The sequence below is a fragment of the Seriola aureovittata genome, chromosome 13 (assembly GCF_021018895.1).
Source record: "Seriola aureovittata isolate HTS-2021-v1 ecotype China chromosome 13, ASM2101889v1, whole genome shotgun sequence".
Taxonomy (NCBI): Eukaryota; Metazoa; Chordata; class Actinopteri; order Carangiformes; family Carangidae; genus Seriola; species Seriola aureovittata.
Genome location: NC_079376.1, coordinates 10,282,662 through 10,298,329, shown reverse-complemented (window position 1 = coordinate 10,298,329; position 15,668 = coordinate 10,282,662). Strand labels below are relative to the sequence as shown.

At 41.9% G+C, this 15,668-nt stretch overlaps 1 protein-coding gene across 1 annotated transcript in view; it reads left to right on the top strand.

The window, feature by feature from the left end:
- dph6 (diphthamine biosynthesis 6) overlaps positions 1-15,668 on the top strand; it is a 58,953-nt gene that overhangs the window by 17,767 nt on the left and 25,518 nt on the right. The window contains exons 6-12 of the mRNA XM_056394361.1: positions 6,054-6,115; positions 6,916-7,010; positions 7,128-7,221; positions 9,216-9,366; positions 9,921-10,046; positions 11,594-11,723; positions 11,863-12,037. Coding sequence (XP_056250336.1) covers positions 6,054-6,115; positions 6,916-7,010; positions 7,128-7,221; positions 9,216-9,366; positions 9,921-10,046; positions 11,594-11,723; positions 11,863-12,037 — 833 coding nt within the window. The remainder of the gene's footprint in view (positions 1-6,053; positions 6,116-6,915; positions 7,011-7,127; positions 7,222-9,215; positions 9,367-9,920; positions 10,047-11,593; positions 11,724-11,862; positions 12,038-15,668) is intronic.

Here is a 15,668-nt window from a genome sequence, read left to right as displayed (position 1 = left end):
AGCAGAGATGATGTCAGAATCCATGTTTCCCATATTTTCTATTTGTCGTCTGTGGTATTATAATTATTGTTTATCAGCCAAAATTAATTTTCATTTCCACTTGCAACCAGATAAGATCTCAGTCTTAATGTTTATTGACCAATTATAATGTCAAGTTACCCTTTTGTTATAATGTACGTCTAGAGAAAATGCCACACCTTAAAGACCTCAGTCACCCTGTAGCCCAGATACCTCCGCCAAGCTTTCTACTCTTAACACAACCTCGTCTAAAAGCAAATTCTCAGCATTTTTTGGAAGATTATAATTAGAAAGGAAAATCACCTCAGGTGCCTTGGAGTGTGTATCTTGGCCTCCCTTCTGTAGGTGTTTGTGTGAGTTTGTGTGCATGTGTGTTTTGGCTACAGGTAAAAAGAAAAGATCTTATCAGCCCTGACTCCTCACCTGTCCCAAGGCAGTGGTAATTAGAAAGGAGAGAATTGAATGGGGGTGCAAGCGCCCAAGGCATTTTAGGCAGCACACATATAATTGCAGCTTTGGTGGAAGCAGTTCTGAGCAGTGAGGTGTGCTGTTTAGGGGAGATTGGGTGACAGCAGGGCGTACCTGGTGGCCTTTGGTGTTTGTGTGTCTATGTGTGAGAGCATAAGAAAGAGATTTGGAGGGATTTACTTGTGCAGACCTCATGAGGAGAAAAAAAAACCCCACAACTTTCACAGGGCAAAGGTTAAGTCTGCATCTGAACTGACAGTCAAAACAGCTTATGATATTCTAAAATGGGTTTTAATGGGCTGTGAATAGAAAGAAGTCATTCAAGATTAATATCCTTCATTAGGTGCTAAGAAATATAAGTGGAAATTAGCGGTGAATGGATAAAGAGGAAAAAAAAAAAACTTTCTCTCTTTCTTAAGGGAGGATATATTCCTTGATGACAAATCCCTGTAGTGAAAAGACAGCTGTCCAATTGCAGGATGATCCTCTATGTGAATTCTCTAAAAGCGTTCATTTGCGTGCTGATGGCAGGCTAAAACCACAAAAGAGAGAAAGAAGATTTTAGTCTTTGAAGATTCCAAATTGCATATAGTGAAGTAAGTTCAGCTATCTAAGTCTAAGCCTATGAATGTCAGAAAAAGCATCTAATTAGCAAAAACGCATTTCTCTGAAAAAGGAAATGCATATTTTTGTTGGGGAACTGTCGCCTTATAATGCAATATCTCTTGAACTAACTGTGATAATTGGCGATTCCGCAAGCTAGAATTAAATATTCATGTAATTAGTTAATTGATTGATTGGGGCAGGTGTATATGGGGGCACAGGTTCAGCAGTTAATTGGTCCTCAGCTTCAGAGATAATTGGCATGTGTGAAATCAAGGTTCTGTCTGCCGGAAAACCTTTTATCACTGAATGATCTTTCACCCTTCACGTGAACGTAGCCTCTGTGCTGTGAAGAAGGGAATTTGAGTCACCAATCTGCTTTCACCGACCACCTCACCCACATGAGGACATCGAATATAATTTAATATATACTTATAGGACAATTAATGTTTAAAGACACTGTAGAATTTTTACTGACCATCGTTTTAGTGTGGAAGACAGTGAATGGGAAAATCAAATCAAATCTTTCTTATTGTTACTAACTCCCTGAACGAAATACATATACAACCTGTTTTTTTTTTGTTTTTTTTCAGTTACCTACCGTATGTTGAGGAATGTTGGAGCTGTAGTGTCAAAGCACATTTAAAGAAACAATACAAGGCAACAAAACAAGACGACATGTTTATAAGATTAGAGGATGATGATCAGGATTCGGACTCTATCAGACACAATATTTGCTAATTAATTGCCAATTAATTTTCTGTCAGTTGACTAGCCTTTAATTAATGGATTCTGATGTCGCTGAATCCATTAATTTTCGTCTTTATTAAAGAAATCCCTTTACCTGCATTTATGTTTTTTTTATTACTTGTTTTGTTGCTTTGGTTTTTTTTTTAGGGGGCAGGGGTCAGGGGTCAGGGAAGAGCCCTTTAAATTCTGGGGCAGATCATTTACTATGAATTTGAATTTTTTTTCTTTGAAGTCTGTTGTACACTTTGTTTTGACATTGGCCTCGGTGGAGGTCCGTGCTCCCTGAGTGTCCATCTAGTTTTAAGTATTTTTTGGCCTTTTTTTGCCTTTAAGATGACTGGAAATAAAGGGACAGAAAGATGGGGGGGTGACATGCAACAAGTTTGTCAGCACTTTAAACTCCTCTTTGCTCTTATCCCTTGCTTTTTAATGAAAATGAATAACATTTGCTATCCCACAGCAAGAAAATGTACACAAAATCACTAAGTTATGTCCTAAAACCATTTAACCCACCAGCCCTGTTAGCCACTGATCATGACGTTCTCTTGGCAATTCAACCAAACTGATGTTTTTAAACAGTCAGGATAGGGGTCAAGTGTCAGCTGAAATAGCCCTTAATAGTTTTAGCATACCCAACATACATTGGACCTTTGTGTAAATGCCCCATAACTTATTTATGTTGTTGTTGTTGTTATAAATAAATGTTAATTTTGTCCATTTCAATGTGTTTGCAATACCCTCAGTTTCTCCCATTTGATTGGTTGGACTGAAAAGATTTCATCTTGATGTGATTGCTACACAATTCACACGGCCTATTATTCTGTTCACAGACACTGAATTTCAGATAAGAGCCTGACAAATTTCACATATAACCTTAATCTTATCATCCTTTGTACGGTGCCGCCTCCTTCCCCTTCTTTCTTCCTTTCCGTTCTGTATTTCTCTGTCTCTCTCTCTCTCTTGCAAAGATTAGGTGATAGTGAACAGCCATTGTTTTGGCGGGGGTCTTTGAGAGCGTTGTTTAAAGGCTGATGCCGCTCACCTACTAGGGAGGAGATGCTTATTTCATCCATTTAAAGGCTAAAATGTTACACATCATGAATCCAATTTTCTCTGCCTTTTCTCTCTGAAGGCAGGGATTAAAGCCGAGCTGTCAGCTGGCACGCCAGATCTTAAGACAACCCGCGGATGTCTGCGATACTGCGCTCAGCTCAGCTCAGACAGTATCTACAATCTCCTGGCTTTTAATTTAGCATTAGACTCAGTAAGCAAAATCACACGCAGTTTCGATTGGTTAGGTAACTCGCTGCTGTGGGTTTACATTAATCAACGTCCTCAAGGTGGGAAAAGGCCGATCATGATCGTTAAAAAGAATTAGTGCAAAAGTGTGCTCTGGAAAATAATTGCCATTGACGTCTTTAAGGGTAAAAGTGAAAGTAGTATATTCTGTTCTAGTAAGTTCAGAAGGAAAATATGTTTTTTTTCATCTGAGAACTTTGCCTTTTGGTCCAAGAATTTCGTTTAAAAAGTGAATTTTTGAACACAATCAAAGGCTTTTCCAGATTTCACTTGTTATTTCAAGCTATCTGCTTTATGGTGAACTTATTATTGTGTCTTATAAAGTTGTGTGTAAAATTAATTTCAGGTTTTTCCCATTTTTCATACATCAGTATAAAAAACGAACTTGATTGTCTAAATGGCTCCTGGTTTCCTGGTAAACTTTTTATTCCTCTCCAATTTCAGCCCCTTTAATGTCGACAAGGTTTTTTAAAAAACGTTCTCCCTCATTACTGGACTCCCTGGTTTTAAAGTTCAGTGAATTTAATTGGAGTTTTATGGGATAATACGAGGTAAAAAGCCCTTTTAAAGGAGAGACATTCCTCTCGGTCTCTCTTAGGGAAGCTCCTCTCTCTCCAAGGAGCGGTCTTACTGTCTCTGGCGGCAGACTAATGGCAGCTTCTAGTGGGCTTATTTGGGTTTAATGTGGCATAATGAGGTTAGGTAATTGGGTTTAGGTCAAGTTGTAAAACAGGTTCAGAGGAGACAGAGATGTGAAGATCATGTAAATGAGTGGTGTTATATCGCTGAGGGCTCACACCAGTGGCCACTCAAAGACTTCTCAAAGCATGTATTGTACAAATGCAAGCTCATTCCACCTATCCCCATTTCCAAATGGTTCCAGTAACCTGAAGTCAGTCAGGAACATCAATTAAGAAAACACTCATACAAGTGCTAAGTGGTCTTGGGAGAAATGCTTCCACATTAATGCCATCTTTGTGTCGTTTTATCACTCACTCCTGTCCTCCTCGATTTCCATCGTCCTCTTCCCTCCTTGTAAATATCAAATCATGTATCATATATTATTTAAGAGCAGGGAAGTTAATGAACATATTAAAAAACGTGGCATCCCCTCAGCAATTTGGAGCCAATTATTAAAATTTGTTAAAAGGCATGACTAATTAAAGAGGATATTTAAATGGGATTGAATTTTAATGCTTTTTTTTCTTCTTCTTCTCCTTCCTTATTACCTTTGTGGCAGGGTTAAGATGAGAGGATGTCGAGATTAGATATTCTCACACTAATTAAGACCACAGATCCCCTGGGAAGAGAATAAGGGCCTGCTCATTCTCTCCCTCCACACTCCCTCCACCCTCCCCTCCCCTCCCCGCCTCCACTGTGGCCCTTCGTCTCTCCCCTGTAGTGCTGGACCACTGGGGCCCGGAGGAGAGACACAGCTGGGATTAAGATGAACTCAGGATGGGATGCGACGTCCTTCCTTCACTTCTCCTCTCCCCTTCCCTCTCGTCTCCCGTCCATAGCTCCCCATGGGGGCCCACGGATGACACATTAACCTTTGAGGCTGTCAGGCCATGAGAAAAGAGAGATTCTCACATTACGATTAACTTTGTTCCTTTAATTAAACACATGAACGTGCTGATGAACAGGACCGTGTGATGCCTCGGAATAGAGGAGCTATATTAGATTTTCTGAGAAATTATTAGGGACAATTCAGCAAAAAATGTTTTTATTGCGATGGCATTACTGTCACAACTGCACATCACTCCGTGTAGGTCATCAGTAACTTGTTAGTGATTATGTCAATCAAGTACTAGGCAGCCACAGAAAGAGACAATGGAAAATGTTGAAGAATGAGGTGGTCCACTGCCAGTGACCATTAAGATGTACTTCTTATTTTTCAATAACACTTTTATATATATATATATATATATATATATATATATATATATATATATATATATAACTACATGGTTTGGAATTTCCTAAAATTTTACATTTTACATTCATGTCCTCTTACGTTATTATTGTTTCATTCTTTGCAGAAAGCACCTGGTACTCTGGGCTTTTGTTTTTTTTTTTTTTTGTTGGAACACAGAAGAATGTACAGTAGGAAAATGTAGGCTGCACTTTCTTTGTGAAAGGAGTTGTTTACAGGGGTGAGATGGAGTTCACCGTGGTGCCATCAGGAACAGGCGCCTGGCAGACAAAATCAGGATTTAGTGTCACAAAGGATTAAAAACCATCCAGTGCTCAACAACCTGAAGAACGTGTTCACCGTTTAAGTGCACCCTTTTATTCCTGATAATATGCTATATGCAGGCTGTTGGTTGGTTACTCATGTTTTTTTTTGGGGGGGGGGGGGGGGGGGGGGGGGGGGGGTTGTGTGGGGAGTGAGGGCCAGTGAGCTTGTATTTTAGGAGTGTGCCACCACTGGGTATGCATACAAAGCTATCCTCCACCGTTCTCTTCCCCTCCTTCTTTTCTCTCCCATGCCTGTGAGTCACTTCCATGCACCATTTCAGGGGAAGGGGAGGGAAAAGGCAAATAAACAAGATCTCTTTCCAGAGTTTATGTTCTCAAAGGGAACTAGATGAGGGGGCGGCGGGCGTGGGGGGGGGGGTCTGCGGCCAGCAATTGAAAACTGTTGCCCTTACCCGGAGAGATCTGTGTACACTACTTGCAAAGTCAAACAAATAGATCCAGGGTGCAGGTTTACGTGTGTGTTTGTGCGACTGCCCGTAAACCTCCCTGCCTGTCATCTTCAATCAATGTTCTCTGTTGTTGATTAGACCTCTCTCTCTCTCTCTCTTTTTCTCTCTCTCTCCCTCCCTCTTTATTTCCATACGTGTGTCCGTGTGGAATGGCGTTTGTGTGTGTATTTCGGTCTTCGTGCATATTTCCCACGTGGGTGCCAGGCCTGGATCCAGAGAAGCACTTAGGAAAACCTCTGGCTGACATGGAGCCCTATCTGAAACAGGTCACAGACTGGTAGATACGCTACCGCCATTCTAAACTCTTTATTGCAGTACTTCTGTGTACGTCTACGTGTGAATCATTTGCATACAGTCAGGTTGCCCGACGTTGAAGTTCAAAGTCGTCCAAAGTTTTAAGACGTCTTTAACTGCTCAATATAAATTCAAAGCTTAATACTACAGTGACACATACAGACCGGGGACAAATTAAAGGAAAAAAATCCAACAATGCCCGTGCGTGTCCATAGGTCACGAGAGGTCACTGAATGGCACCAGACACCAGATCTTAACCCAGTTGAACAGCTATGGGACTGATGTGTTGGACAGCGCTCTTCACCTCCGTTGTCAGAACACCAAATGAGGAAATATCTTTTGGAGGACTGGTGTTCCATCACTTGCAGAATCAGTGCCCATGAGCATTGAAGCTGTTCAGGCAGCTTGTGGTGGCCCAGCATGTGACTAAGACACTTGATGTTGGTTTTTCCCTCAATTTGTCACCAGTCTGTATTTTTCTTTCACTTTAACTTTTAGTTTCAGAGTGATTATATTCTCAGTGCAGTACTTTCAGTGATTTACTGTAAGCAAATCACAGTCACACCAGTCACTTTCTTGTACATTTACTGGTTTTACCGGTGTTGCGATTGATTTTGGTATTTTTCTCTTAAACTAGTGTTAGAAAAGTTTGATAAGCTTTAAACTGAACATGGAGACTAGCAATATAAAACTTTTCAATTACCTTTATTGTGTTTAAATGAAATGCAGAAAAATGTGGGGATTTGAATGAGTTGTTTTGTTTCACGAGTAGCTCTCCCAGAAGTATGGAGTCCATATTTGTGGAGAAGGAGGCGAATATGAAACCTTCACTCTTGATTGTCCTCTCTTCAAAAAGAAAATCGTTATGTGAGTGAATCAATAAATTATTTGTGTTCATTACAAGTTTCACTGCATGTGGATGCATTAACTTTGGGAAGTTGTGTTTTGCCAAGAATATATGGAAGTTTTTGTGTGTTTGTGCAGCGATGCAGCGGAGACAGTGATCCACTCAGCAGATGCCTTTGCTCCAGTTGGCTACTTGCGCTTCACCGAGATGCACACCGAGAACAAAGACAGTGTGAGTCAAACTTCTGAAAGAATCCATGAGTGCAACTTGTTTTGACAAATAAGATCAATGCCGTTCAATGCTGAATCAATAATTTTACAACAAAAGTTTGAGTTGCTTTGGGTTGATTACTTTAAAACCACTCTGAGGGCAAAACAAATACAAGAACAAAACCCTTTGGTGTCTGACAACTTTGTCGAGGAGAAGAGAAACACAGCACTGTAGGGCAGGGTTCAGATCAGCCTCCAGAGGGCCAATCTCTCTCCCGCACTCTCTTGCTCTCGGTCTCTCCCTTCATCCCTCGCTCTCTCTCCTCTAGCCCCACATGGCCTACTTTGACGTCTGCAATATTCACTGCAGCCTGAAACTAGGCCCAGCTTAATAAACATGTCTGCTCACATTAAGGCGCTTTGCATTCAGGTAGCTGGCTTAGCGTACCCAGGCGGGGGTTGCAGAGAGGCAGTAGGAAATGGCTTTCGGTATATTAGAAGGAGCTGAATGAGGCCTCGCAGACTGGAGGGGTGACACTTAGAAACATTTGACTTTCCTTGCAAGAGCAGAAAACTTGAGCATGGTTAAATTATTTGTAAAAAAAAAAAACAAAAAAAACAAACAAATAATGTGATGGATTGACATTGACCTCATTTATGTGTACTTTTAATTACTCTTGTTCAAATTGTCTGGTTTAATAAGACACCTACTGGCTGATGAGTGTTGCTGGCGACAGGAAGTGCTGCTCGTATGCCGTTGTTTTTGTTGCAGCGAGTGGAGAGTATAAGGGTTACACTGAGGGATGGCGCTCGCCTGTAGATCAACATGTCTCCAGGGTAAAAGCATGTGATTTGCACGTGTGTTTCTTTGCACATCACACGGTAATGTGTTTTGTATTTGTATATGTGCAAGAGAGTGTGTGTTCTTGTTTGCAGCCTTGTATCTGTGTGTGTGTGTGTGTGTGTGTGTGTGTGTGTGTGTGTGTGTGTGTGTGTGTGTCTGCGTGTTGGGTGGGGGCTGGGACTGTTACGGACAAAAAACATACCCCCATCCCACAACCTCCGTGACCCTGCAGCCTCACTCCCTACAGCTATATATTTTTTCACTCCCCACGCTGCTGCTCCCACCCCCATCGCACAAACACACGCGCGCTCCCACAGCCACCCCTAGGTTTCTGGGGGAAGAGCAGGGAGATCCAGGGTCTGCAAGGGGTGGGGAAGGGAGAGGGAAGAGGGGTGGGGGGTGGTGGGTGGGGTGGGGGGCAGGCAACCAGGGGAGAACCTGCCCTGGTTCAGCCTTCTGAAGCTCTTCTCGTCAGGGTGACAGATCTGCGGTGACACCAGCACTAGAGGAAACTGCACCGGGCTCAGGGGGTGGGGATGGACCACCATCATTTGCCCTCCGTTAATGCTAGTCAAGCTATTTTTCATGCTGGCCAGGAGAGAGGGGCTGAAGTATAATTAATTTGATTATCATATGGCCTAATGCAGTTGACAGCAGATGAGGGGGGTGAATGAGGCTTGGGCAGGGTGAGGGTGGGGGGGGCGTTGAGGAAATATGAAATATGTATTTAAATGTGTGACGCCCCAGCAGGATTTGGCAGGTAATATGTATGCCTTAGAGGATGGTAATGATTTGTTATTTAAAGAAGTAGCAGAGTGTGGTGTAAGTAAAAACACAAAGGAGAAAAAAAACTGGTGAAATCCAAAACGTGTCTCACCCATCCAGTCATGAGTTTTGAATGACAGCCAGCGTGATTGAATCTACAGTATCAGAAAACACCGCTCCCTATTCGCCCGAGCCACGAATATGTTAGCATGTTGTTTTTGTATTCATTCACCTTGAAGTTATGTGTGTCTGGGCCCTTGTCATGAAAGACTGACAAACACAGCCCGCTTGGTGGGGTATTTGAAAAGGTTGGCTAATTATACAGCGTTTTGTCTGTCTTTGCAAAAGGCTCAGCGCTCTTTGGTGGGCGTTTGGCCTGATGTATTCCCTGTGGTGCTTTATTGCAGGATGTGGTGGCGAGAGCTTTGCCCCATGGTAGTTGTCCTTGCCAGAGCGCCATTGACAAGATGACTGAGGAGGTGGAATATGCTGATCAAGCTGAAGACAACCAGCAAGAATTTACATCAAATTTTGACCTTAGTTGTCAGCAGGGCCACGGTGAGATTCATTTGTTGTGAGACATGCATGCGTGAGTGTGTATTTTGTGTGTGTGTGTGTGTGTGTGTGTGTGTGTGTGTGTGTGTGTGTGTGTGTGTGTGTGTGTGTGTGTGTGTGTGTGTGTGTGTGTGTGTGTGTGTGTGTGTGTGTGTGTGTGTGTGTGTGTGTGTGTGTGTATGTATGCATGTATGTGTGTGTCAAATGATATCTGTGTGTGGTGAGCGTTCGCTGAATCTGTGTCACGCGGCCAGCATCATGATACTGGTATTTTTGAGTGATTGTTTGACAAGGAGCCGTCATTTCAGAAGTGTATTTGTGACAGTCTCTGAATTCGTTTCTCCTTCGACATAAACCACATATGCACGAGTTCCCACTCATACAGTATCTGTCCTGGTTATAAATGAAGAGAAATTTGATACAACATACTTATTTTTCATGTCCTGAAAGTCTTGATCAAGCATTATAATCATTGGACTAACCAAACTGATGGTGCTGACTGAGTAAAGCACTTGTGAACTCTCTTCTTCATCATTTCGTCGCATCTCTTCTTGCAGATCTCGCTCCATCCTGCTCGGCCAGAAGCTCTCGAGGCTATCAGTGGATCTCTGGCATCAACGGCCTTCAGAGCCAAGACCCTGGGATCCAGGGCCAGACATCTGCAGCTTTCATACAGCTGCAAAGTAAGGGAAAGTGTGAGAAAGAGAGAGCAAGTAGAAGAGAGTGAACACTTACGTAGAACACGGTGTACAACAACTGTGGACATGCTTTTAAATATCTCTACACTCAGGAAAAACACAAGGGTCTACTAGAAAATGATTTTTTTGCCTCTCTGAAATCACCGAAGCGAAAAGCACACAGAGCGACACACACAAGTAAACTAACCTTTAATATGCCATGTTTTCTAAGATCAAATAAAAATTACATCTTTGATAGGAATCGAGGGGGGGTGATATAGAATTCCTTTGTCCAGGGGTGATTAAAGCGGCTCAGAGAAACAGGTTCTGCAGGGGCTTACTGTACTTCAGCCCTCAAAAAGCAATGGAAAAAATCATATGGGGAAAACTTCTTTGTCCCTTGAGTGTCTTTCTTTCTCCTTGCTGTGTTAGCTAAACACACACAAGGAGGTGTGGCAGAGCTTGAAAAGTCGTTCCTTATTCAAAAGTGCTTGTCAACCCAGCAGGCAAAACCCTGTGTGTCAGAGGCTTCATCCGTCACAAGAATGCGATAGTGAGTTGGCCACCAAACAAGGACAAGCATTTTAAATTAACCCAAACCAGGCTTCATTTTAAACACACACACACACACACACACACACACACACACACACACACACACACAGTGAAGTCAAGTCATGTTGGGTGGGTTAGCGTGTTTGCCCTGCAGAAGTTTAAAAGTGCACGCTTTTACAGTGTATCTCAGTCTTCTTTTTTTCCTCTTTCTCCCTTTTTGATGGAGAAAGAGGAGCGAAAGATGAAAAGCATATTTAATGTTTATCGTGGTGCTCGGCTGAACAGCCTTCACAGTGCAGAGACAATATTAAACAAGTTAATATTTAATGAACAACCTCTTTGTATGAGGGCGAAGTAGACTGAGACGCTGGTGTTGGCAAAGGAAAAACAAACTTGAAGCTCTTTCAAATGATTGTAGGGAGAGCGGCTTCGCTTTGAGCCCTTTGCGCCTGCGTTTGCATCCAAAGCCTGCGATGTGCACACGTGCTGTGTTAGACTGTGCTTTATAAGAGGGGACAAACACCATTACCACTTTAAAGCAGCCTCAATGGACTTCAATGTCAAGAAAAAAAAACTTTCGTTAACTATCCACCTCTTAATGGTAATAGCGTACAAACGACTGTATGAACTGATTGGCTTTATCTGTGAGTAAACCACAGCCGTAAACCTGGAAGTTTAAACAATACTGAGTTAACATGGTCCCAAACTGCTATTAAATATACCTAAATACAAATATACACAAAATGAATAACGTTTTAGAGGTAATCCAGAATGATGGGTCTCAAAGAACCAGTTGCAAGGATGTACTAGTGCTCCTCTTTTGGTCACAAATAAATCTTCCCATGTAAATGTGCTAAATTTGGATTTCATCTGGCATGTACTGCCTTTTCTGCTAGTTTTATTATGTGATAAACAAAACGTTTACCAAGGTGAGGCATGGTATGTTCGTGATATTTATGTTACACTGTAGTCATTTATAATGTCTTGCCTGTGTCCAGGTGAGTTGGACAGCAGAGGCTGGAAGATTAAGGACATTATCCTGGTTCATCTGTATGTGAGCAGCATGGACGACTTTGGTCCACTCAACACGGTTTATAAGAAACACTTTGGCATAAACCCTCCAGCCAGGTAAAAGCAAACACACATACAGGCATTTGCCTGTCTGTTGTCTTTGTTATGGAAAAGCTCACAAACATTTACTGCTCTACAGGATTTTTATTCCTAATTTGAGTTATTGCTACAGCCACTTTTTCCCTCGTTCTTGAAGGGTGTGTGTCCAGACTCCTTTGCCTGCTGGTCAGCTGATGCTGATGGACTGTCTGCTCCATGACTGGACTGAGCCCCTGCAGGAAGGCTGCTTCCACCAGAGAGAGGCCCTGCATGTCCAGAGCCTGTCCCACTGGGCCCCAGCCAACATTGGTCCCTACAGCCAGGCCCTCAGGGTAAGACTCAAAGCTCCACAACAGGGAGAGGTGCTGACAGTTTGAAACTGATGGCAGGCAGAAAGGAAAGCAAATGCTTGAATGAGCCTGATTTTGCCATGTAGAGCTGCAGCTAACAATAATTTCCATGATCAGGTAATCCATCAATTGGTTTTGGGATTAACCGATCCGTGCTTCAGTTTATACAATGTCTAAAAGTATTGACAAATGCCCATTATATGTCGCCAGAGCCAAAAGTGATGTCTTCAAATTACTTATTTTGTCTGACAAACCGTCAAAGAAATCAAAAGATACTCAATTGACAATATGTTGTCAGAGAATGTTTTAAATCCCATTAATCAATTAATTTAGCATTAATGTAGTGTTAAAAAAATATCCTTTACTTTTAAGCCTGTTGTATGATTTTCCAGTAGTTCATCAGTTCCTATCATCATTATTATTATTATTATTATTTATTTGCACCTTCACATTCCCGACTTGACTGCTTATTGCAATGATAATGAAACACCTCCCTCTGAATCCCTCGGCCCTTTTCTGGAGTGATCAAGCAGAAAACAAGGAAAATTATTTTCTTTTGTCTCATTGTTGGCAAAGCAAATCGCTTTGGGAAGGTAAGTAAGGGATTAATGCAGGAATACCAAGGATTAATATGAAGAATGATGAATCTGTCTGCTGGTTCTTATGACACTTTGTTCTGCTTGACTCTTACAAAGCAACTGAACTGTCTCAGATTACGTGCAGTATGTGCAGTTTTCTCCGCTTTTGCATGCAGATGCATGTGATTGTTGTTTTGTTTCATAGTTTGTTCTCAGTACTACTTTTGTGTGTACATGTAAATATGTATCCCCATTATAGTGGGCAGTATGTATCCATTTTTGCACTTGTTTGTAAAGCTAGGAATTGAACTTCTTTCATATTGTTTAAAAACCAGAAAGAATGTGGAATTCAAAGGCAGAGCAGAGGAAGTGTGGGCCGTGGTTGCACGGTTGGCTTGGTGTTTTGTTTACCCAGTGTGTATTGTATGGGATTACACTTGTCAAGGTACTGTCAACAAGGATAGTGTCCATCTCCTCCACACTGTCCTTGATCCTGCAGCCAAATCCGTCTATGAGTGAGAACATGTGTGGATTAGCTATTCGTTTCGAGCTTGACGGCATATCTCACCAGTGTGTCATTGGTGCTCAGAGGATCTTGTGCAGTTTGGATTCCTGAGCTGTAACCTACAGAGTCAGGTTTGCTTTTAACATGCCAGCAGTGTTTGATTTCCTCAATGGAGTCTCATTGAGACATGAAATTGAAGTCAGCTGTGGGCATGTGCTATTGCATCTGGAAAACAGTTTAATCTCTCATCCTTCTAATGATCATTCATATCCAAAGCCGTCTGAGAAAACAATGAGAGGAGTTTGCTTTCTCAGAGCTGTGCACAGAGCTTCATATGACCCCTGCGTCGTCTCTCAGTGTGTCTGCTCCTCCTCCACGCTACAATGACTTAATTTGATCAAAAATGTATTAACAACTCTTCAGTACAGTCAGAGATTTTTACATATTGATACAATTACCCCCGTGCTGTGAGCAAGCATGCGGTGCCACCCCTCCTCTCACCAGTACCACGAATCCGTCTTAATGACAATTTTCCTTGGTGACTGTTGCCGTGTAACACCATGGCGACAGGGCTCTGGCAACAACAGAGACTGAAAAGCTGCTGTCTGAGACCAAATAACCTGGAGCTCTCCACGTTCACTGTCTGTGGAAAAGAATTAGTAATTAAAAGCAGGATCCAGCTATACAAGTGGGTTGGAAGAGGGGGGTTAGGTTAAACTTGAAATGATTAAAGGATGAATCTGTGTTCTTAATTATGTCCAGATGATGTAATTATTTTTGTGTAGCAGAGGTGTTTTTGTGATGAGTTCTTTGAAGGGGCGGTGAGTTACGACTCAGCGGAGGAAATAAATAGCAAATGATAGTGCCCTTTGATGAGTTATTCACTTTCTTGTTAATTAGAGAAAACCTAGTTCCTCTGTGGTGCGTGTATGGCCAATATAGCCACAAACTGATCAATATCCAGCTTCATTGTGACCAGTGTATTCATTCTGACAAGTGTCCAGTGGTTTGAGAGAGAGCACATGGCTACTGACAGAACGTGGCACTCGGGCCCTGCAGGATTTGACCACAGTAAGCCTCCACCATGAAGGGTGGTAGTGGTGTAGGTAAGAGAGAAACGGCATTAGGGATTGGCATGTGATGGATGCTGGATCTTCAAACTCCATCCTTCTATTCATCTGTCTGCCTGGCTTGTCATGTCTCTCAGCTTCAGCTCTCGGGAATGGCAAGCTGACTGAATGTCGACTCGGCCTGGCAGACTGACAGATTCAGATCTGTCTTGATTTAAAGAATTAGTTAACCTTTATGATGTCAAAGCAGGGGGCCTCTCTGTGTATTTTATGTTAATGTATAATATCGTGGTAGTTTAGGTGAAAGCCTCAAGCTATAAAGACAAAAAGGATGATTTCATTTATGCTTTGTTTTTACATCGTTTCAATTTGTTCCATACCTGATTGACATGTGCGCAGCGGTTGCGTTCGCTATAGTATTTATCTCATGTCGTGTAATGTTATTTGTGAGTCTGGTAACATCAAAGTTCTTGCCACTAATTGTTTTGTTTTGCTGTCTTATTTCGCAGAGATCTAATAGAAAATTTAGCTTTCATTGTTTTGGACTCAATTTGCATAATCTAATTAAGATATAAGAAATGTCACTCTGTTATTGCATCAATCAATTCATTAAAAACAAGAGACGACCCCAGACATCCAGTTTTTAAACAAATTCTCTCATTACAACAAAAGCCAAGTAATGGTGTGCTTTTAAAAGAAATAAAACTTATTACATTTTCTGTCTGTTGTTTGTTAGAAGGAGCTTTTAAACAATTCTGTTGCATTAGTATAAGAGCAGGGAAAAAAAGAGTATCGGCCTGTTTCTTTAGCCAGCAATATTCCATTTGTACTAATAACAATCTATTACGCTTATGAGTTGCCAGATGGAAAAAATTAACCCATCATTTACTAAAGTCAGAGTTAACAGCTGAAGTCTGAAACTGTAGTAAGTATTTTCCACATCTCCGTAAGTTCATGCTGCCGTGTCCGTCATGTTCCCTTTGGATCTACATTTACAGACGCAAACACAATAGCCAAACCGGGTTTGAGCAGACTGACTATCAGTTGAATGGTTGTTAAACATCTCCTCTTTCTTGTTAAGGTAAGTGGCTCACCCCTGGGATATTTGCCGGGAAATTATACTCACTGATCAGATTCTGCGGGCTGTGTTTGGGGAGCTGACTGCGCTAGCCTCAGGTTGCTGGTGAACACTAACCCCTTGCCTCATTCCCCTAATTGTGAGTGACAGTCAATATTGCGGAAGGCCTTCTTGCGCAAGCCTGCGATAGGATTTGCATTGGATTTTGAAAATTGTCAAAGTGGACCGCGAGGCATCAGGAGGGAAGTGGATCTGACGCTGCCAATTAACGTCAAAGGGAGGAGCGTACTGAGGCGGGTGTGAGAATTTGAGTAATCTTCTTACAAGAGTCTAAGTATCTTAAAACAATGAGCTGAACTTTGTCCCACCCTCTTGATGAAGA